This window comes from Mobula birostris, chromosome 29 (assembly GCF_030028105.1).
Source record: "Mobula birostris isolate sMobBir1 chromosome 29, sMobBir1.hap1, whole genome shotgun sequence".
NCBI classification, from domain to species: Eukaryota; Metazoa; Chordata; class Chondrichthyes; order Myliobatiformes; family Myliobatidae; genus Mobula; species Mobula birostris.
The window spans coordinates 17111779-17134413 of NC_092398.1; the positions used below are offsets into that span (position 1 = coordinate 17111779).

Below are 22635 nucleotides of genomic sequence, written 5' to 3' on the forward strand. Positions count from 1 at the left end.
CGGGGGGGGGGGGGGGAAGGGTAATGACCCAAAGTCCTTGACTCTACAAGCCAGCGTTTTTTAAGATCGACTTATAGTCCTGGGGCACACAGAAAATCTACACCGAGCAGAGGTCTAGCCACTTTAGCCAGGACGAAGTCCCATGTGTAACACCACTCACTAAAGTACTGCATTACTCGTTGTGTCCCGCAAGTCTAAATCATGTTGCCATTGGCAGCCTCCTACGAGGGTTTGTCACTCTTTGCCTTCTCATCAAAAGACGATGTTGGCAGCACACTTAACTGAGCACCCATATCACACAGGAAGAATTACCCTGGGAGGTGTCTGTAATGAACAGTAGACAATCCTGGCAGCTAGAACCCACAGTGTTCACAGATCTCTGATGTCCCAATATGCTGGTACTATCGAAGCTGTAAGGCAGTTGGTACTTCCTAGCATTTGTACCAAAGTGAGCATGGTAAAAACACAGACCTGGCATCGCCTGTTTTGCGGCATTGTTAGTAGCCTGTTTCGCGTGCTTATGTTGGAGGCCTTGCTGTGGGCTCACTGAGGCATGGAAAAGAGACGTAATTACACTCCAGCCAAGCTGAGTGTAGACTATCTCCCTATAGTCCTTCACATGTGTATTAGCAAGGGCCATGTAAACTTAATCAGGCATTGGCTGAAGGAAGAGTTCTTTAAAAATAAAACAAGAATGGTGATTTCCCAGGAGAAACAGCATGTGGCCCATTAGCACCAATGGTTTAACATCGCCAAGACTGGGTAAGGAGAGCAACTGTTTGGCGTGCTCAGACTCCAATAGTCCAAAAATGAGTAAAACGTGAGTTATCAGCAATCGGTATTTATTGTGCTGAGGCGGGTGTTCTAGAAGACTCACCACTCTCGTAGCTATGGAGGAGTTTCCAAGTGATGCTACCACATAGTAGAATTTGGTTTTGTTGGCAGAGATTTCTCGCAGCGCAACTTGGGCCTCAGAATGTACAAACCAAGCTATGGCATTTTGTTCCCAACACTCTAGCAGTTTCAAAGCGACTGCATTGGCTGACATGTTCAATAACTCTTGGAATCATCCTGCAGCATTAGGGTCAGCAAGGTAGGTTTTCATAAACATAAAATGGTCATGTCATTTTATTTAAGAAAAAGCTGTAACAACTCATTTATTAAACTCCAAAAAACTAAACACAAAGCACAGTAACAGTCCTTTACGTAATTACATCATCACGTCAGACCAGCCTCTTAACATGAACGCCAACGTCAGTGGTTGTGAATTATGCACTTTCCACTAATTACATTACCCTACATGCCGATTTAAGAATTTCTTAAATGTCCCTACTGTATCTGCCTCTACCACCACTACTGGCTGCATGTACCACGCATCCACCACGCTGTATAAAGAAACCTATCTTTGATATCCCCTCTATACTGGCATCTCATATTAGCCATTTCCGTGCCGGGGAAAAGTCAATGACTATTCACTCAATCTATGCCTCTTATCATCTTCTACACCTCTATCAAGTCACTTCTCATCCTCCTTCATTCCAAAGAGAAATGCCTTAGTTCGCTGAACCTATGCTTATAAGACATTCTCTCTAATTCAGACAGCATCCTGTTAAATCTCCGCTGCACCCCCCTCTCTAAAGTTTCCACAACCTAGATTGAAAACTATACTCCAAGTGTGATCCAACCAGAGTTTTACATAACTGCGACATTACCTCTCGGCTTTTGAACTCAATCCGCAATTAATAAAAGACAACACACCATACACCTTAATACGGTAGCATTCTTGACTTAAATTGTTGGCCTGGGGTAAACAAAGTTCCACTGGTGTTGGCGTAGAGCAGGGGTTCCCAACCTTTTTTATGCCATGGATCCCTACCATTAACCAAGGGGTCCACAGACCCCCAGGTTGGGAACTCCTGGTATAGGCAATAAAGTGCAAGTGTCATCGCCAATTAACTGGATTCCGAAACTCACATTCATTCCTCAATCATACTTTATTTTAATTGTGCACAAGGAGAACAGCACGGTCCCTGTCACCAAACTGTCCTGAAGTCTGAACAGAGAAATGCCATTTTTATACAGAATTGACTAGCAGTTACTGATACTGACCATTTCAAAGTTCAAAGTAAATTTATTATCAAACTACAGATATGTCACCATATACAACCTTGAGAGTCATTATCTTGCAGCTATTCATGGTAAATACAAGTGATACAATAGCATCAATGAAAGACTACCCCCCGACAAGACAGACAAACTACCAATGTGCAAAAGACAGCAAACTGTGCAACTACAAAAGAAAGTAGACAGACGGACAATATCGAGAACACAAGATGAAGAGCTCTTGAAAGTGAGTCCATAGGTTGTGGGAACAGTTCAGTGATACTGATGGCAAGTCAAGTTGAATAAAGTTATCCCCTCTGGTTCAAGAGTTTGATGGTTAAGGGGTAATAACTCTTCCTGAACCTGGTGATGAGAGTCCTGAGATAAGCTATGCCCTCCATACCATTCAGCACATTGTCACAGGAAAGAAGCATCCATCATCAGGGATACCCACCACCTAGGACATGCTCTCTTCTCGCTGCTGCCATCAGGAAAGTGGTACAGGAGTCTAGGAACTCACACCACCAGGTTCAGGAATAGTTATTACCCCTCAACCATCAGGCTCTTGAACCAAAGGGGATAACTTCACTCAATTTCACTTCCTTACTGAAATGTTCTCACAAACTATGAATTGCTTTCAAGGATTCGTCACCTCATGTTCTCGATAATTACTGACACATCTTCCCTGCATTTCTTGAGATTGTAACATGGTAAGAGGGTCAATAAGCTAGGGTTTGTACATGAACAAACAAAGTAGGAGGCCATTTAGCCCTTCCACTCTGGTGCAGCCTTCAACATCACAGGTGGCGTGACTATAACCCTGAGCTCCATCCCTACTTCAGATTGTACTCCTACCCACATCACCAAAGATTCTTGAGCATCCACCAGTCCTCATCAAGGGGTCAACAGTGGAAAAGGTGAGCAGTTTCAAGTTTCTGAGTGTCAACATCCCTGAGGAGCTATGCTGAGCCCAGCATATTGATGCAATTATGAAGAAGGCATGTTAGTGGCTATATTCGATCAAGGGTTTGAGATTTGCTATGTCACCAAGGACTCTAACAAATTTCTATAGATGTATCATGGAGAGCATTCTGACTGGTTGCATCAACATTTAGTATGGAGGGGCCACGGCACAGGATCAGGAAAAAGCAGCAGAGGGTTGCAGACTTATCCAGCTCCATCGTGGGCACTAGCCTCCCCACCATCTTCAAAAAATGATGCCTCAAAGAGGCAACATCCATCATTAGAGACCCCATCACCCAGGCTACGCCCTCTTCTCATTGCTACCATCAGGGAGGCAGCACAGGAGCCCTGAGACACACACTCAAGAATTTAGGAACAGCTTCTTCCCCTTGACCATTAGATTTCTGAATGGAGAATGAACCAGCCTATGAACACTACCTCACTATTCTTGCTCTCTTTTTACTCTACTTATTTAATATTCATTTTTATATACAGTTCTTATTGTAATTTATAGATTTTTATGTACTAAACTGCACTGCTGCTGCAAAAGAAAAAAATTCACCCGTGTTTGTGATATTAAGCCTGATTCTATAGATGTACGGTGGAGAGCATTCTGACTTGTCACATCACAGCTGGTGGCGGGACTCCAATGCACAAGAAAAGAAGAGGCTACAGAAGGTTGTACATTCAGCCAACCATCATGGGCACTAACCTCCCAGCATCGAGTACATCCTCAAGAGGCAGTAGATACCTCAGGAAGGTGGCTTCCATCACTAAAGACCCTTGCCATTCAGGATTTCATTGATTTTCTCGTTATCAGCATCGGGGAGGAAGTACAAGAAACTAAAGACCCACACTCAATAAATCAGCTTTTTCCCCTCTGCCATCATATTTCTGATAGTCTTTAAACACATGGCGCTACTTCATCATTTCTTCTTTACCACGATTTACTTAGTTTGTAATTTAGAGTTTAGTCATAGAGCACTACAGCACAGAAACAGTTCCTTCGGTCCATCTAATCCATGCCAAGCCATTATTTTACCTAGTCCCATCGACCTGCAACTGAACCATAGCCCTCCATTCCCGCACTTATCCAAAATCCCCTTAACTGTTGGAATCAAACACGGATTGACCACTTCCACTGTAATTTTAAGCTTTTGTTCTGCACTACTGTCACAAAATACCAAATTCCATGTCAGACAAGACTGATAATAAACCTAATTCTGCTTCTGATTCTAATACCAGCAATCCTACAGAGATACAAGAGACTGCAGGTGCTGGAATCCAGAGCAACACAAAAAACGCTGGAGGAAGTCATCAGGTCTGGCAACATCAGTGGAAGGAAATGGACAGCGACATTTTGGGTTGACGCTCTTCCATCCAGATGAAGGGCATTTACCCAGATCTTCTGGCAGTTTGTTCCATACACCCATAACTGTGTTAAAACTTTCTTCCCCACCATCCCCCATATACCTCTTTTAAACCCTTCCCCTCTCACCTTAAACCAGAGGTTCCCAACCTGAGCTTTACTGATCCTTTGCTTAATGGTACTAGCCCATGGCATAATAAAGGTTGGGAACCCCTGCAAACCAATAGCATGCTCTCTAGTTTTAGACTCACCTACCAGGAAAAGAAAGAACTGCGACTATTCTATCTAATTTGCCCATAATTTCATAAACTTCTGAGACAGCAGACTTAATTTAATAGTTTTTGGATAAAGTGCTTGCTTCACTCTGTTTTCTTGCTCAATTTCAAAACACACTAACTGCCACTCATGAATTACACCCTGCACGCAACTTACGATTGTTGACGATCACACAGAAGAGAACGTCCAAACCGTTCCGGTCGAGAACTGTTGGGAGAGGATTATTGCTGATGAAGACAACAGAGTCCTTGATGCAAACCCGGCTAATGACCCTGCAGTGGACAGAGAAGAGAGCGATGGTCAGAACCTTTCTGGATCCTTCCTTCAGTTAGTCCTGACGAAGGGTCTCGGCCCGAAACGTTGACAGTACCTCTTCCTAGAGATGCTGCCTGGCCGGCTGCGTTCACCAGCAACTTTGATGTGTGTTGCCTGGATTATTAGGAGTAGTTTCAGGCCACTTATCTGAGAAAAGAGGTCCGGGCATTGGAGAGAGTGAAGAGGTGGTAGATGAGAATGATCTTGGGAATGAAAGGATTAACGTATGACGAACATTTGATGGCTTTGGTTCAGTACTGCCTGGAGTTTAGAAGAATTGGAGTGGGGGGGTGGCGATCTCACTAAAACCTATTGAATATTAAAAGGCCTAGATAGAGTCGATGTGGTGAGGATGATTCCTGTAGTGGGAGAGTCTAGGATCAGAGGACACAGCCACAGAATGGAGAGATAACCATTTAGAACAAAGATGAAAAGGAATTTAACTAGAAGGTGGTGAATTCATTGGCACAGACAACTGTGGAGGCCAAGTCATTGGGTATATTTAAGGTGGCGGTCTAATGACTCTTGATTAGTCATGGCGTCAATTACGGGAAGAAGGTAGGAGAATGGGTGTGAGAAGAATAATAAATCATCCATGATGGAATGGCGGACCCAACTAGATGGACAGAATGGCCTAATTCTGCTCCTATGTCTATCGTCTTATGTATAGTTGGGAGCAGAAAGGTATGGAGCAGTGCGGAGGGTACAATAAAATGACAACCAACCAGGACGCTCCAGCAACCCAAGTTCAATCTGATGAGGTCTGCATTGTGTCCTGGTGGCTCTATGAGTTCCCATACACTTCCTCAATATATGCAAACTGACAAGTTATTCAGAATGTGGAGCACACTGCATGAGGGGGTTTTGGAGGTATAGCCTCCAGTGTACAACTTGCTTCTGGTGCATGGCTATGTAGTATAATCCGGAGAGATTTTTGCAAAGATGGAAAATCAAGAAAGCTCACCAACACCTCAGGTTCTTCAGGAGGCTAAAGAAATTTAGCATGCCCCCATCAATCCACTTAATCCTTCATTTGTGCAGTGCCCATAACCCCTCATTTTCTTTCCTCCACGTGCCTATCTTAGAGTCTCATAAATATCCCTTTTGTATCAACCTCCAGCACCACACCTGGCAGTTCATAGCTGGCACTTACCAGTCTTTAGGTTAAAAAAAACACTAGCTCTTAACAGCCCTCTCAAACTTTCTACCATTCAGTTCAAATCAGAATCATCAGTCACTTTATTGTCAGTATGTGATTCTGGTTCGGTGCCAAGCATAAACCACAGGACAACACCATACAGCCAACACAGTAGCAACCAACAATTTACAAGGCAATAGTGCACACAGATAAGAGCAATCATCCATTAGAAAGGTCAAATATGCAAACATCAATAAACAAATAAGAATATATTTATTTTCTTTTTAAAATGTGTTTTATGATCATAAGACTATACTCCAAGAACAATAATTATAGCAGGTTTACCGCATCAGTGATCTGTTTGTTGTTCAGAACCTCTGGCAGACAGGTCAGGATGTGGAGGATCTGGCGAACGGCCCAGAGAAGGTTCTGAGTTGCTGAGCTGGGTGCAGGCCATGCTGCTGCCTGCTACTTGAAGACACCAGAGTTGGTGTGTGAAAGCAGCGTGCAGTGTAACTGTGAGTGACTGTCTTGGACGTTTCTCTTGCAATCGCAAGACCCTGTTGGACATTGATAATGTAAGATGCCGCAGGTCTGTTTCCCTTGTTTGGTGGCGAGACAGGTGGTAAGACAGCAACATGGCCTCGGTTGTAACAAGGACAAGGCCTCAGGTAGGCTTGCGTGCTGCTGCACTCCAGGCGAACGACGCTGGAGGCGGTGTAGCATGAAGTCTGTGCTCTGTTAGGCACTGGCCGCTCCCGTCGGTGTTGCCCTATAGTGTTCGACTGACGGAAGGACAGGCTAAATTGTAGGGAGATGTACCATCAATTTGCATGTCGCTCAGGGACTCGGACTGTACACGTGTTTTCTTGTGTAACTGTGTGTGTGTGTGTGTGTGTGTGTGTGTGTGTGTGTGTGTGTGTGTGTGCGCGTGTGCGTGCGCGCGCATGTTCGAGAGAGTGAGAGAGTGAGAGATAGATATATTTTCTCTCTCGCTATTTTGAATGTATGTTATGCACCTGGGCCCGAGAGGAACGCTGTCTTGATTGACTATATCCATGTATGGTCTGAATGATAATTAAACTTGAATTGATTCGATTCGCTCCAGTTTGCTCAGGTTTTCCTCATAAGACATGTACACTAATCCAGTCAACATCTTGGTAAATCTCCTTTGCACCTTCTCTGAAGCTTCCACATCCTTCCAGAACTGAACACAATACTCCAAGTGTGGTTCAACTTAAGTTTCATGGAGCTGCAACATTACCCCACAGCCCCTGAACTTAATTCCCCATCTACTGAAGGCTGACACACCAGAAGTGTTCTTGACTACACAATCAACTTGCACGGCAACTTTAACGATCTACGGACTTGAACCACAAGATCCTTCTGTTCCTCCACGCAGCTAAGAATCCTGTCATTAACCCTGTACCATCGTTTTCAAAATTTGACCTTCCAAAATGAATCTCATCATATTTTTTTTTATTATTGAACTCATCTGCCAATTCTCAGACCAGCTTTGCATCCTGTCAATGTCCTGTCATAATCTACAACTTCTACACTATCCGCAACACAGCCATCAAACACAGAACAGTACAGCCCAGTATAGGTCCTTTGTATAGGTCTTTTAACCTACTCCAAGATCAATCTAATCCTTCTATACCAAACAGGCAGGGGTGGAGATAGGTCTCTACCAACAAAGGTGCAAGGCATTCCTTCCCTCCTCTAGCCTGCAGGTCACCCTTGGGTAAGCTATAGCACCCACTTAACCACCCCCACCGCCCCCGATCAGGGTCACATGGAGAAATGGGAACAGGTGGTGGATGGTTGTACGAGCAACCAGTGCATTTCACAAGTTCTGATTATGTAACCAAGACGCCAGGGAGACAATCTCTGAAGAGTATTGCCAATGGTTGGGGTCACCCTTCTTGAAAAGATACTGCCTAGAAGGCGGCAATGAAAAACCACTTCAGTGTAGAAAAAATGCCAAGAGCAACCATGGTCATGGGACCATGATCACCTGTGTTATATGACAGAGCACTTGATGATATATAACATTACATTGCAAATAATATTGCTAATATTAGTGGAGTGTGTGGGCCATGGCAGTCAAAGCTCAAACTGGGCATGGCACCTGACGATGATGATGACGAATATTAGTGGGAAGCTAGAGAATTGAAAAGCTTTTAAAAAAAATCAACAGAAGGCAATTAATAAGGTCAGAAGGAGAAGAAAACTGAAAGAGGACATTAAACTATCCAAATATAGAAAAAAGGGTATCAAAAGTTTTTTCAGACATACTGTATAAAGAACTGAAAAAAAGAGGGGAGTGGATCTCAGACCAGTGGGAAATGACACTGGAAAAGTAATAATGGCGGACAAAGAAATGGAAGATCCACTTAATAAATCATAGAGTCAATCTTAAGCATGGAAGACACAAGCAGTATGACAGAAGTTCAAGTCTCAGGGGGCAGAAATGAATGTAATTGCTATTACTAAGGAGAAGGTGTTTGGGAAATTGAAAAGTCCAAAGGTAGACAGTACATCTGGACCAGATGGACTACAGTTCAGAGTTCTGAAAAAAGATAGCTAAAGAGATTGTGGCAGCATTAATAATGATCTTATAAGAATCACTAGATTCTGGAATAGTTCTAGAGGACTGCAAAATTGCAAATGTCACTCCACTCTATAGGAAGGGAAGGTGTCAGGAGAAAGAAAATTATAGGCCAGTTAGCCTGACCTCAGTAGTTGGGAAAATATCAGCGCCTAATATAAGGATGTGGTTTCAGGGTACTTGGAGGCACATGATAAAATAGATCAAATTCAGCGTGGTTTCCTGAAGAGAAAATCTGGTCTGATAAATTTGTTGTCATTCCTTCAAGAAATAATAAGCAAGATAGACAAAGGCAAGACAGTGGATGTTTCTGGCTTGAATTTTCAAAAAGCCTTTGACAAGATGCCACAAATGAGACTGCTTAACAAGATAACAGCACATGATATTACACAAAAGATACTAGCATGGATAGAAGATTAGCTGACTAGCAGGAGGCAAACAGTGGGAATAAAGGGGGCCTTTCTGCTGGCTGCCAGTGCCTAGTGCTGATCTACAGTAGTCAGTGTTGTGACCATTTCTTTTTACCTTATATGTCAATGATTTAGATGACAGAATTGCTGGCTTTGTGGCAAAGTTTGCAGATGATACAAAGGTAGGCAGAGCAGCAGGTAGTGCTGAGCAAGGAGAGAGAATGCAGGAGGAAAAACAGGTTGGGAGAATGGGCAAAAAAGTGAAAAATGGAATACCATGTTGGGAATTGTATGGTCATGCACTTTGGTGGAAGGAATAAAGGCGTAGACTATTTTCTAAAATGGGAGAAAATTCAAAAATCAGAGGTGCAAAGGCAATTGGGAGCCATCATGCAGGATTCCCCAAAGGTTAACTTGCAGGTTGAATCAGTGGTGAGGAAGGCAAATGCAATGTTAGCATTCATTTCAAGAGGATTAGAATATAAAACCAAGGATGTAACCCTGAGGCTTTACAAGACATTGGTCAGACAGCACTTGGGAATATTGTGAACAGTTCTGACCACTTATCTAAGAAAGGCAGCGCTGTCATTGGAGAAGGTACAAAGGAGGTTTACAAGAATGACTCTGGGAATGAAAGGGTTAATGTATGAGAAGCATTTAAGGACTCTGGGCCTGTACTCACTGGAGTTTAGAAGAATGAGTGGGGATCTGATTGAAACCTATCGATATTGAAAGGCCTAAATAAAATTGACATGAAGATGATGTTTCCTATAGTGGGGGCAGTCTTAGAGTCTGGGATGTTCATTTCGAACAGAGATGTGAGGAATTTCTTTAGCCAGAGAGTAGTAAATCTGCAGAATTCATTGCCACAGACAGCTGTGAATATCAAGTCACTGGGTATATTTAAAAAGGAGTTTAATGGATTCTTGACTAGCCAGAACAACAAAGGTTACAGGGAGAAGGGAAGAGAATAGTGATGAGAGAGATAATAAATTAGCCACGGTGGAATGGCAGAGCAGAATCCATGGACTGAATGAAATAGTTCTGCTCCCATGTCTTATGCTTTTATTTTTCTAACATACATATGCCTATCTAACCGTCTCTTTTACATCTCTAATGTAACTGCCTCTACCACCACCCCTGGCTATGTATTCCATGTACCCACAACTTTGTAAAATCCCCACTGCATATCCACACTGATATGCCCCCTGCACTTTCCTCCAATCACCTTAAAATTATATCCCTTCGTATCAGCCCCGGGAAAAGTCGCTGGCTGCCTACTTTATTAACGCCTCTTATCATCTTATAACAAATCACCTCTCAGCTTCCTTCGCTTCAAAGAAAACATCTCTAGCAAGTTCAACCATTCCTCTTAAGATAACGTTCTGGTAAATCTGCTCTACACCCTCTCTGAAGCTTTCTCACCCTTCCTATAATGAGAAGACTGGAACTGGACATAGTACTCCAAGCAACGGCAGCGTAGCAGTTAGTGCGATGCTATTTCAGCTTGAGACATTCAGAGTTCAATTCCAGCAGCGTCTGTAAGGAGTTTGTACATACTCCCCATAACAGTGCGGTTTCCTCCGGGTGCTCCCATTTCCTCCTACAATCCAAAGACGTAACTGTTAGCAGGTTAATAGGACTTTGCAAATTATCCTGTGATTAGTCTACTGTTAAACAGTTGGTTTGCTGGGTGCTGCAGGCCATTGGGCTGGAAAGGCCTGTTCCACAGTATGTCTCTAAATAAATAAAAAGTGGTGATTGTCCATCATGTCAGATGATGACAAGAAACCTGCGCATGAGAGTTCTTAAAATGGAAAAGCTATCGCACTCTCTCAACCTTAAAGTCCGGGTCCAGTGGGATGAACAAGCGTCACACACTGGGGTCTTCCTTGGTCGCAGTAGATGACCATAACGTCTTCTGTGCCTTGTCATGTTCTTCACACTCTATAGAGCATTGCAGTACCACCTTCCTATCAGTTGAATCTCATTGTAAATCGCATGCTAAGACAGGCATGTCCCTCTCTCACCGGGGTATATGGCCACCAGCTACCCTCATCTGGTTTAGCCCGCCTGTCAGAGCGGTGTACCAGTGTGTGGCTGCTGTCACATGCAAACAGCTACTTGGAGCCACAGGGACCAAACGAGAGCAAGCTTCCCCTAATTTGACACTAAAACCACTTCACCAGAGGTGCTACCACTCTGGACAACCCAAACACACCAAGTAAAAAGTACTCCATGGAAAAATATTCCTATCTTTATGTCACCTGCAAGCTTCTAACTCTCCTCTCAAATTACCCATCCAAAGTCATTTGTTAAAAAATTGCAAAGACCTGGGGAGCCAGAACAGATCCCTGTGTGTACATGTGCATCAAATAATAAGCTGGGGATGGCCATTCACACACCCAATACCCAGGTCTAGCAATGGTAACTGAAAGAGACTCACGGTTCACTGCCCGGCAGGCAGGATGAGAAAGCACGGACATCAGTGGTGGAGCAGTCACGATCACAGCAGCAGTTCAGTTCGCACATTCCTGGGGTCAGGTCACAGATACAAATAGGAACCGCTGGAAGAGAAGACATAACCTTACAATACAGCAATGACAGCCTCCAAAGATCCGGGAAACCTTCAGCACAATAAAGATGGACTCTCAAACTTCTCGTTGCCTTGGACATCCCCAACCCCCACATCCCACTTTCTTCTTCCCCCTCTCAGGCACAGAGTTGGTTCAGCGCTGAGGTGAGAAAAGCCTTACAGAGTAGTGAGCCGAAAACCAGTTTACCCTCCGTCTTCAGCCTCAACGCCTCAGGAGCGAAGGGTATGATAAGGCACCACAGACATCTTGGTCATCTACTGCCACCAAGGAAGACCCATGTTTGTGACACCTGTCTGTTCCACTGGACCTGGACCAGAGGTCAAGAGAGTGGAACGGCTCCAGTGCAACAGCTTTTCTACTTTAAAAACTCTCCCGCTCAGGTTTCCTGTCATCGTCGGATACACACCTTACACAACTTTGAGATTCGTCATCTTGCAGGCAGCCACAAAGCAAAGTCACAACAGAATCCACAAGAAACCTGACAAAGACTATCAGATATCGAATATGCGAAAGAAACAAATAGTGCAGACAATTAAGAACTAAACAAATAATATGTAGAACTCGAACCGCAGAGCCCCCAAAAGTGAGCACACACAAAGCTGGCTCAACACTGAGGTGAGTATAGCCTCACAGAGTAGTAAGTCGAACTCCAGTTCACCCTTCGCCCTCAGCCTCAACGGCTTAATTCCCATTATATTCAGCTCGGCGCTTGAATCAGTTAAATATATGTTTATTTTCTGCTCTTGGGCTCAGGCTCTGCCGCTTCAGTCTGGCCCCAGGTTTCAATCCGGGCCAAAGTCCACTCCAGCAATGGCCATTGCGGCTGTACTTGCACTCGAGAGTCCAGCACACTGAATCCTTCAGGATACCGCAGAAGTGCTAGATCGTACAGATGGTTCCAAAACACAGCTCCCAAAGGGAAACTAGAGGCTGCATATTGCAGTGATCACAGTCCAGTAATTCTGTTAACTGCCCACAAAATATCACCATATCTCACCAGCACTATCATAGGACCAAGGTATTGTGGCCTTTGCACCTTATTGTTTACCTACACTGTACTTTTTTCTGTAACTGTAACATTCACTGTGACGTTCTGTTACTACTTGTCACTTTGTACTACTATGATGTACTTATGTGACAAACTGTGTAGGGGGTATGCAGAAATGAAGCTTTTCAATGCACCTTGACACATGATGACAATAAACCAATTCCAATATGAATACTTTGACTTTGATATATGTCTCCTAAAATGTTGAGTCTGGGTCTTCAGGCTCCTTTTCCTGCTTTCCATTGGTGGTTTTAGCAGCCAATTCTAATCAAACCAAATCTTCTATGAAGTGGTGTGCTGGGGCAATGGCATCAACACGGATGATGCCAACAGGCTCAATAAACCAGTTAGAACGGCTGGCTCTGTTGTTGGAGTCAAACTGGCAACACTGGAAGCTGTGATAGAACAAAGGACTCTACGGAAAATCCTGGCAATTGGGGACAATGTTTTTCACCCTCTGCATGCCACCTTGGATGAACAGAGGAGCACTTTTAGTAATAGACTAAGACAACTGCGCTGCTCTAAAAAACACTATATGAGGTCATTCTTACCCTTGGCCATTAGGCTCTATAGTGAGTCAACCAATAGCAGGGGAAGTTGCTTGTAGTATTTTCTTCATTCTTTCTATTTCTTTTCCAACATTTATATCTGTGCATTTGTAATGCTATTGTGACACTGTAATTTCCTTTGGGATCAATAAAGTGTCTATCTCTCTTGCCAACGCTGGCAATCCCCACAGATTTGTTATTCTTGTATGACACACCCCCACCTCCAATAATGATCGTTCCAAAGTCAAAGATGTGCATTCGATCCTTTATTAGCAAACACACAATTTTGAAGCGATGGAATTTAAGCATGCTCAAGTGCAGGTTAAGCATAATTGTGCATTTAACTAAAGATATGATATCCATCCGTCCTCAACTGCAAACAACAACACACAAAGCAAGAAGACGCAACTCATTCTGTTCACTTTTACCATGCCCCCCCACTCATGATACTAGTTTCCATAGCAACACAGATGGACAGCAGGTGCATGGTACCTGCTGTGGTAGTGAGAAGAGGAATGCTCCAGGTGCTGACAGTCCTTAATGATGGATGCCGCCTTCTTGAGGAACCACTTCTACACAACGTCCTCAATTACTGGGAGGATTGTGCCCATGAAGGAGCTGGCTGAGATTACAAACCTTCTGCAGTCTCTTTCGGTTCTGCACATAGGAGCATCCGTACAAAGGAAATCTACAAGGAGCACTGATGTAAGAAAGCAGCATCCATCATCAAGGACCCCCACCATCGAGGCCATGCTCTCTCCTCACTGATGCCGTCAGGAAGTACCACACCACCAAGTGCAGGAATAATTATTACCATGCAACCATCAGGCTCCTGAACCACTGTGGATAACTTTACTCACCTCAACTCTGAATGGACTCCACTTTATGGACTCGCTTTCAAAGACTCTACAGCTCATGTTCTCAGCATTATTTATTTATTTTTTTTATTATTTGCACTATTTATCATCCATAGCACATTGGTTGTTTCTCAGTCTTTGTGTATAATTTTTCATTGATTCTATTGTATTTCTGTTCTATTGTAAATGCCTGCAAGAAAATGAATCTCAAGGCAGCATATAACAACATATAATGCATATTGATGATGAATTTACCTTGAACTTTGAGAATGTCATGTGGAGGTAATTTTGCCCCCATCTTCACATCACTCTTAATTTCCCCTCCGCATTCCTGCGATCACTGGATTTGGTGTCGTCCAGTGGATGCAGTGAGGTGCAACATCCAAGTTGGAGTCGATGCTGCCCCCAGTGTTCGCTCAGCAAAGACAAGTCGGATGGTGTTTGATTGCAGACTGCTGCAACATTCTGGGACTCAGGATCTTTTACAATTTTTTTTAGTGTGACTGTATTTTACTGATTATACTTACTTTGCACTGTGTGTGTCTGCTGATACTGTATTTTGACATTGTAATGCAGTTTCATTTGGTTGTATTTATGGGTATTCATGTATGGTTGCAAGACAATTAAACTCAAACTTGAACCGGTAAAAGCAGCAGCTGATCTACGACCCGTTGCATGGAGATGTATCCTCACTTTATTCACTTCCATTACATCTTCCCTCCAGACAGATGAGGCTCATCAGCTGTGGTTGGCACGTCATCTGGCGGAAGGCTCATCTGATCTCAAACCTCCACTGCCTTGCGGCTGTACCCACTCATGGGGAAGGCTTTGGGAGTAAACCTCAAAGAAATGTCTGGAGCTGGAATCCCTGACACAGTCCTACGTTGAAGTCTCCTCTCAGCCTAATGAAGGTCTCAGCCCTGAAGAAGGGTCTTGGGCCAAAACATCAACTGTTTACTCCCCTCCATAAATCCTGCCTGACTTGCTGAGTTCCTCCAGCACTTTTGGTGCGTTACTCCTCTCAGCCTTCCAATCTCTCTTCTTGATGATGTTGGATGTGGCCATTCAACCCACTGATCCGATGCCAGCTCTCACCCATCAGTTCTGTTTCCCCCATTTATCTCCCTGCAATCGTATTAACCCTTGTCATACAGCATAAAAATTGGACCTGCCCTTCACCAAGTGCAAGGATTGTTGGATTTAGGTTCAGATTGTTGTTTTAGTTGTGCTTTTCCTTGTAGCTTTAGCTTATTCTACACCTAATCACCCATTTGTCTGTAAATTGTAGTATGAGGGGTGATTGATAAGTTCATGGCCTAAGGTAGAAGAGGTCAATTTTAGAAAACCTAGCACATTTATTTTTCCTACATTTACACACTTAGTCCAGTGGTTGTGGAACATACGGATCCCTTCTATAGAAGTCAGTGACTTGGACCTCCAAAAGCGGTCCACAGCAGGAGTGACTGATAAGTTTGTGGCCTAAGGTAGAAGGAGGTGAATTATTAACTTCAAACTTTCTGCATTATCACTCAAAGAGTTGAACTGCACTTGCATGTAACGAGAGCTGTATAACTCATCTCCTTCCCCCTTAGGCCACAGATTTATCAATCACCCCCTACTGTGGACCACCTGGAGGTCCAAGACGCTCTCGTTACATGCACGTGCAGTTCAACTCTGAGTGATAATGCAGAAAGTTTGAAGGGTCCAGGACAAGCCCACTGAAGTAGTAACATCCGGGAATTTAACATTGCTAACCCTCTCCACCTCTGATCCTCCGATGAGGACTGGCTCGTGGACCTCTGGTTTCCCTCTCCTGAAGACTACGACCAGTTCCTTGGTTTTGCTGCCGTTGACTGAGAGGTTGCTGTTATGACACCACTCAGCCAAACTTTCAATCTCCCTGTAGCAGTTATACTTTATTCTACATGCTGTTATTATCTTACCTTGCACTACGTGCCATTGTATGAATTGATCTCATTTGGGTCCTTCACTATCCCGGGGAGGGAGGGATGAGAGTGTCAATCAACTGTTAATCAAAGCAGTCTCGCAAACATTGCCCACGCACATTTCAAAGCTGCAGAAGGAAATTCCATAGACCGCGGGCGGACGAGTTTCGACCAGTGGAAGGACATGATTATCTTTATTTAAGGCTGACCCCACACTCCCCTCCCCTCCTCAGACGCTGCTTGACCCGCTAAGTTCCCACACACTCCCCTCCCTCCAGCGTCTTACCCGTCCTCAGGTTTCTTTCCCCTGTCTCTGGCCGTCCGGAGCTCCCGGTCCCGCCACCTGCCGACAGCAGCAAACACAAAGAGTGCAGAATAAGCGCAACGGCAGCGACCGCCATTATCGTACCTCGGCCGCCGCCGTTGCCAGGTGACGGTGCCACCTGACGTCATCACGCCGAGCTCGCCAGACGACGTCCACAGACGAGATGCCATCGGCTTCGCGCACGCCTATCGCTGCCAGGGTCGCGGATCCCTTGTGACGTCATGGCGCCCTTTGTTCACTGGACGTTACCCTTTTCCTCTCACTGAACCCATTGCCCGGCAACGCGGGTGTTCTGCTTTGTGATGTCAGCTCCAATCAAAGCCGGGAGCCGGGTCACCGCCACTCCGCTTGGGATCACGTGACTGGGAAGCGTCACAAAGAGGGAGGAGCGTGTCAATCAAAGAATTCTTGCAAACATTTCGAACAATGTCCATTCACATTTCAAAGCAAACCTAACGGCCTCCGAGTTACACGTGCAGTTTGCAGACATTTAAGAGGGAAATTAATTTATTTTGACTTCTCATTTTAGAAATACAGCACGGAACAGGCCCTCTTAGCCGCACTGTCTAGAAACCCAGCGAGTTAACTCTCAGCTAACCAGTTCAAGGTGCATTTATTACCAAAAAATATATATATTACATCAAAGTTGCTGGTGAACGCAGCAGGCCAGGCAGCATCTCTAGGAAGAGGTGCAGTCGACGTTTCAGGCCGAGACCCTTCGTCAGCACTAACTGAAGGAAGAGTGAGTAAGGGATTTGAAAGTTGGAGGGGGAGGGGGAGATCCAAAATGATAGGAGAAGACAGGAGGGGGAGGGATGGAGCCAAGTGCTGGACAGGTTATAGGCAAAAGATGATACGAGAGGATCATGGGACAGGAGGTCCGGGAAGAAAGACAAGGGGGGGGGACCCAGAGGATGGGCAAGAGGTATATTCAGAGGGACAGAGGGAGAAAAAGGAGAGTGAGAGAAAGAATGTGTGCATAAAAATAAATAACAGATGGGGTACCGGGGGAGGTGGGGCCTTAGCGGAAGTTAGAGAAGTCGATGTTCATGCCATCAGGTTGGAGGCTACCCAGATGGAATATAAGGTGTTGTTCCTCCAACCTGAGTGTGGCTTCATCTTTACAGTAGAGAAGGCGGTGGATAGACATATCAGAATGGGAATGGGATGTGGAATTAAAATGTGTGGCCACTGGGAGATCCTGCTTTCTCTGGCGGACAGAGCGTAGATGTTCAGCAAAGCGGTCTCCCAGTCTGCGTCCAGTCTCGCCAATATATAAAAGGCCACATCGGGAGCACCGGACACAGTATATCACCCCAGTCGACTCACAGGTGAAGTGTTGACTGACGCAGACTGGGAGACCGCTTTGCTGAACATCTACGCTGTCCGCCAGAGAAAGCAGGATCTCCCAGTGGCCACACAATTTAATTCCACATCCCATTCCCATTCTGACATGTCTATCCACGGCCTCCTCTACTGTAAAGATGAAGCCACACTCAGGTTGGAGGAACAACACCTTATATTACGTCTGGGTAGCCTCCAACCTGATGGCATGAACATCGACTTCTCTAACTTCCGCCAAGGCCCCACCTCCCCCTGGTATCCCATCTGTTACTTATTTTTATGCACACATTCTTTCTCTCACTCTCCTTTTTCTCCCTCTGTCCCTCTGAATATACCTCTTGCCCATCCTCTGGGTCCCCCCCCCTTGTCTTTCTTCCCGGACCTCCTGTCCCATGATCCTCTCGTATCCCCTTTTGCCTATCACCTGTCCAGCTCTTGGCTCTATCCCTCCCCCTCCTGTCTTCTCCTATCATTTTGGATCTCCCCCTCCCCCCTCCAACTTTCAAATCCCTTACTCACTCTTCCTTCAGTTAGTGCTGACGAAGGGTCTCGGCCTGAAACGTCGATTGCACCTCTTCCTACAGATGCTGCCTGGCCTGCTGCGTTCACCAGCAACTTTGATGTGTGTTGCTCGAATTTCCAGCATCTGCAGAATTCCTGTTGTTTGCATATATATATTACATAGCCTTGATATATGTCTCCTTACAAACAGCCACAAGAAACTGAAAAGAACCAATTTTTAAAAACGCAAACACGAGGAAATCTGCAGATGCTGGAAATTCAAGCAACACACACAAAAAGTGCCGACAATGTGCAGAGAGAGAAAAAAACAGATCGTATAAACAATAAAGGCAAGCAAATAACATTCAGAACTGAGGTCCGGGAAAGAAAGTCAGTCCATCCACAGACCATCTGTTCAGCACAGAAGCCAGTAAACTTCACAGAGCAGAGAGCTGAATTTGACCATCCCTCGCCTCAGGCCTCGAACACCCTAACCTTTTCAATCTGGCCCAGCACTTAAATCGCCATGCAAACATTGGGTTCTGTCGCTTCAATACACTCGGGGCCTGGCCCTCGCCACCTCAATTCGACCTGTATCAGACCTTTCCAATTTGGCCCAGTGCTTAAATCGTCATCCAAGCATCATGTTCTCTCGCTCCGACACGCTCTGGGATCTGGACCCGCTGCCTCATGGCAGTCGCAGAACTCGCTGAGATTTGGGCACAATGGAACAAGGGTGAGGCCTTTACTGAGGACAGAAAGTTCTGCATCAGAGAGGGGAAGGTCGAAGGGAATTGTGAAGACCCGGCATGGATGAGAGCTGGGATCGCTTGTCCCTCACCGCTGATCTTCCTCCTTGTACTTGTCCTTGCAAGGGAACAGGTGCCACACCTGCTCCTGCACCTCCTCCCTCAATACCATTCAGGGCTCTTAACAGTCCTTCCAGGTGAGGCGACAACTCACCTAAGCCTGTTGAGGGTCATCTACTGTATCTGGTGCTCCTGATGTGGCCTCCTGTATATCGGTGAGACCCGACGCAGATTGAGAAACCACTTAGTTGAGCACTTTCGCTCCATCCACTACAAAAAGCGGGATTTCCAGTTTGCCACCCGTTTCAATTCTACTTCCCATTCCCATTCTGACATATCAGTCCGCCATCGATATGCTGGGCCCAGGATAGACCCTCAGAGATGTTGATACCCAGGAATTTGAAACAGCCCAACCTTTCCACTTCAGATCCCGTGCATTGTAATCTAATTGATGAGCCTCCTCTGAAGGTACTGGTCAACACCTTACCTTACTAGACAACATGCAATACCTCACCATCTCAGAGATCGGTCTTTGGGCCCAACACATTGATGCTATCATGAAGAAGGTGTGGAAGGTACAGCAAGTCAAGGGTTAAGATAATGACCTGGCAAGGATAATTTACAGGCAGTGTGCACTGAACCCAGACAAGGCAGGACTTTGTGCAGCATGAGACTGGAGCCATTTGACATGCTGAGACAAGATACGGAAGCCAAAGGGTTCTAGGGTAACACTTACTATTGGAGTGTTACATAACTAATTCTGAAGTATTACTGGCCATTATGCATAGATTCTATTGACTAGTATATCTTCATCGTCCTGTACGGGGTCTTTCTTTTGTTACATTTAAAATGGCGATTTTGTTATGTTAATCTGTGGAATGCGGCTTTGTTGTGTTTTAACGCTGCAGAGAGTTTGCGCTAACAGTTTGTTTTACTTTAAATGAGATAACCAGATTCTATTAGCCATTGGCTGGTTATGTATCGTTTTGTTTTCGGATGCCATGCTGTATGATATGACTGTGGACTGAGTTTTGGCGGGGAGTCGGAGGAGAGACGAGGAGGACGGCGGACGTGCGGAGAGGCTCCGGTCGATCACTCCGGGTGGTCCCGAGCCGTGGGTCGACGGAATTCGGGTGGACGTCTGACGTCGAACTGAGCTCCAACGGTAGCGCGCGAAGAACTTATCAAAGTGTTGGCGCCTTTTTTTTCCCATTACTTTCCTCTCTGTATCAAATGTATATTAATGTCATAGAATTAGTGATATCTATAAAGTGTATGTGTTAAAATTTACTGGGTGTGCTGGCTGATGATTGATGTTTGTGATTGATTCGGGCGACGACTGACCCTGAGGGGAGTGTTGAAGCAGGTGCTGGGCGGGATTTCCCCCAGACATACACGAGCCAATATATCGGAACGTTACAAGTGGGGGCTACCGTCAGGGATTTGGACTTTTTCGGGAAAGTTGTACTTGTTGTTGCGGTAAGTGGTGTGAAGATGGAGCGAGATAAGATTGTAAGTTGGTGTGAAATGGAGGAGGTACCGGTGAATCATGCGTGTGTGGTAAGCGGGGTCGATTATCGCATTTCGGCAGAGGTACTGGTGCGAGTGTTGAGTTTGATTAAAGGTATCGGGCAGGTAGAACTTGTAGCTAGAAGGGGTGGGAAAGAACTGGAGGCTAGCTGGATGTTGGTGTGGGGGAGTGCCGACGTCATGACTATAGAATTACCAGCGACAGTCCACGTCCAGGGGGAGGCGGGGCCGTGGGGTCTCCACACTCTCCCCGAGGACGCAAGTGAGGAGGTGTCGGAGGTAGGAGGATACTTGAACACGGGGGAGCCTTTTGGATTGAGGTGGGATGCTCAATGTGAGGAGGCGTTCCAATCTCTAAAAAGGGCGCTGACACAGGCCCCAGTGTTGGCTTTTGCTGATCCCCGGAAGCCGTATGTTCTACACACTGATGCCAGTCACGACGGTCTGGGGGCTGTTCTGTACCAGGAACAGAGAAACGGCTTGAGGCCGGTGGCATTTGTCAGTCGGAGCTTGTCGTCATCTGAGAGAAACTATCCCACTCACAAGCTGGAGTTCTTGGCGTTGAAATGGGCGGTGGTGGACAAGTTGAGTGACTACCTATACGGGGCCCAGTTTGAGGTGAGAACTGATAACAACCGCCTCACTTATATCCTGACCTCGGCGAAGCTGGACGCTACTGGGCACCGGTGGTTAGCAGCCTTGTCTGCCTATGAGTTCAGCCTGAAGTACCGCCCGGGGAGTCGGAACATCGATGCAGATGCCCTGTCTCGTCGGGCGCACGACAAGTCGGGCACGACTGAGGAGTGGAAGAGTGTCCCTGCCCAGGGAGTAAAGGCCATGTGTCAAGTTGGGAGCGACGGGGAAGTAGGAGCACAGATGGGAACGGATCGGGCAGTAGATCATCTGGGGGCTGACGATGACGCGATACCCACTGTTTACTGTAATGTGACTGCTCTGAGGAACAGGCAGCTGCCGGAGTTGAGTCCCCAGGAAGTAAAGGCGGCTCAGCGTGATGACTCAAGCATTGGCACTATCTGGTACGCGGTTAGCCAGGGTGATATGGGGCAGGTGGAGAAGGCGAAACATGCCTCCGTTCCTCTACTACTGAAGGAGTGGCCCCGGTTGAAGCTGAAGAACCACGTCCTGTACCGAGTCACGTCGCCTCCGGACCACCCCCGGCGCTGGCAGCTGGTCATGCCTGAGAAGTATCGAAAGGCTGTGCTTCAGGCTCTACATGATGATTCCGGGCACTTAGGGGTAGAGAAAACCTATGGATTAGTCAAGGACCGGTTTTACTGGCCCCGGATGCGGTGGGAGGTGGAAGAATACTGTAAGACCTGTAGCCGTTGCGTCAGGAGGAAGACCTTGCCTGCGCAAGCGGCTCCGTTATCCCACTTGCAGAGTGCGGGACCCATGGACCTGGTGTGTATGGATTTCCTGTCTATTGAGCCGGACACCAGCAATACCGCGAATGTTTTGGTCCTCACGGATCACTACACTAGATATGCGCAGGCTTTTCCTACTAAGGATCAGAAAGCGACTACAGTGGCGGAGGTGTTATGGGAGAAGTACTTTGTTCATTATGGCCTTCCCCGGCGGATCCACAGTGATCAGGGACGGGACTTCGAGAGCAGGCTTATCCATGAACTGCTGGATATGCTTGGGGTTGAAAAGTCCAGAACCACCCCCTATCACCCGCAGGGTGATCCTCAACCCGAGAGGTTTAACCAGACCCTGCTGGACATGCTCGGCACTTTGGAGATTGGACAGAAGAGTAAGTGGAGTCAGCACATTGCCCATTTGGTTCATTGTTACAAACGTACTCGCAATGATGCTACGGGGTACTCGCCCTACTATCTGATGTTCGGACGGGAAGCGAGGTTGCCCATTGATCTGTGTTTTGGGACTGAAGCGGGGGAAATACCTTCGAAGCCGTGTCTGAAGT

The 22635-nt window shown here is 45.9% G+C and overlaps 2 protein-coding genes across 2 annotated transcripts in view; one reads left to right on the forward strand and one right to left on the reverse strand.

The window, feature by feature from the left end:
* The window catches only part of LOC140190088 (tectonic-3-like), a 78605-nt gene extending 61849 nt beyond the window's left edge, over positions 1 to 16756 (reverse strand). Inside the window, exons 1-3 of the mRNA XM_072246557.1 lie at positions 16468 to 16756; positions 11632 to 11752; positions 4868 to 4983 (exon numbers count right to left, since the gene is read on the reverse strand). Coding sequence (XP_072102658.1) covers positions 4868 to 4983; positions 11632 to 11752; positions 16468 to 16582 — 352 coding nt within the window. The 5' untranslated portion in view covers positions 16583 to 16756. The remainder of the gene's footprint in view (positions 1 to 4867; positions 4984 to 11631; positions 11753 to 16467) is intronic.
* LOC140189991 (histone H2A type 2-B-like) overlaps positions 1 to 22635 on the forward strand; it is a 647138-nt gene that overhangs the window by 610061 nt on the left and 14442 nt on the right. The window lies entirely within an intron of this gene.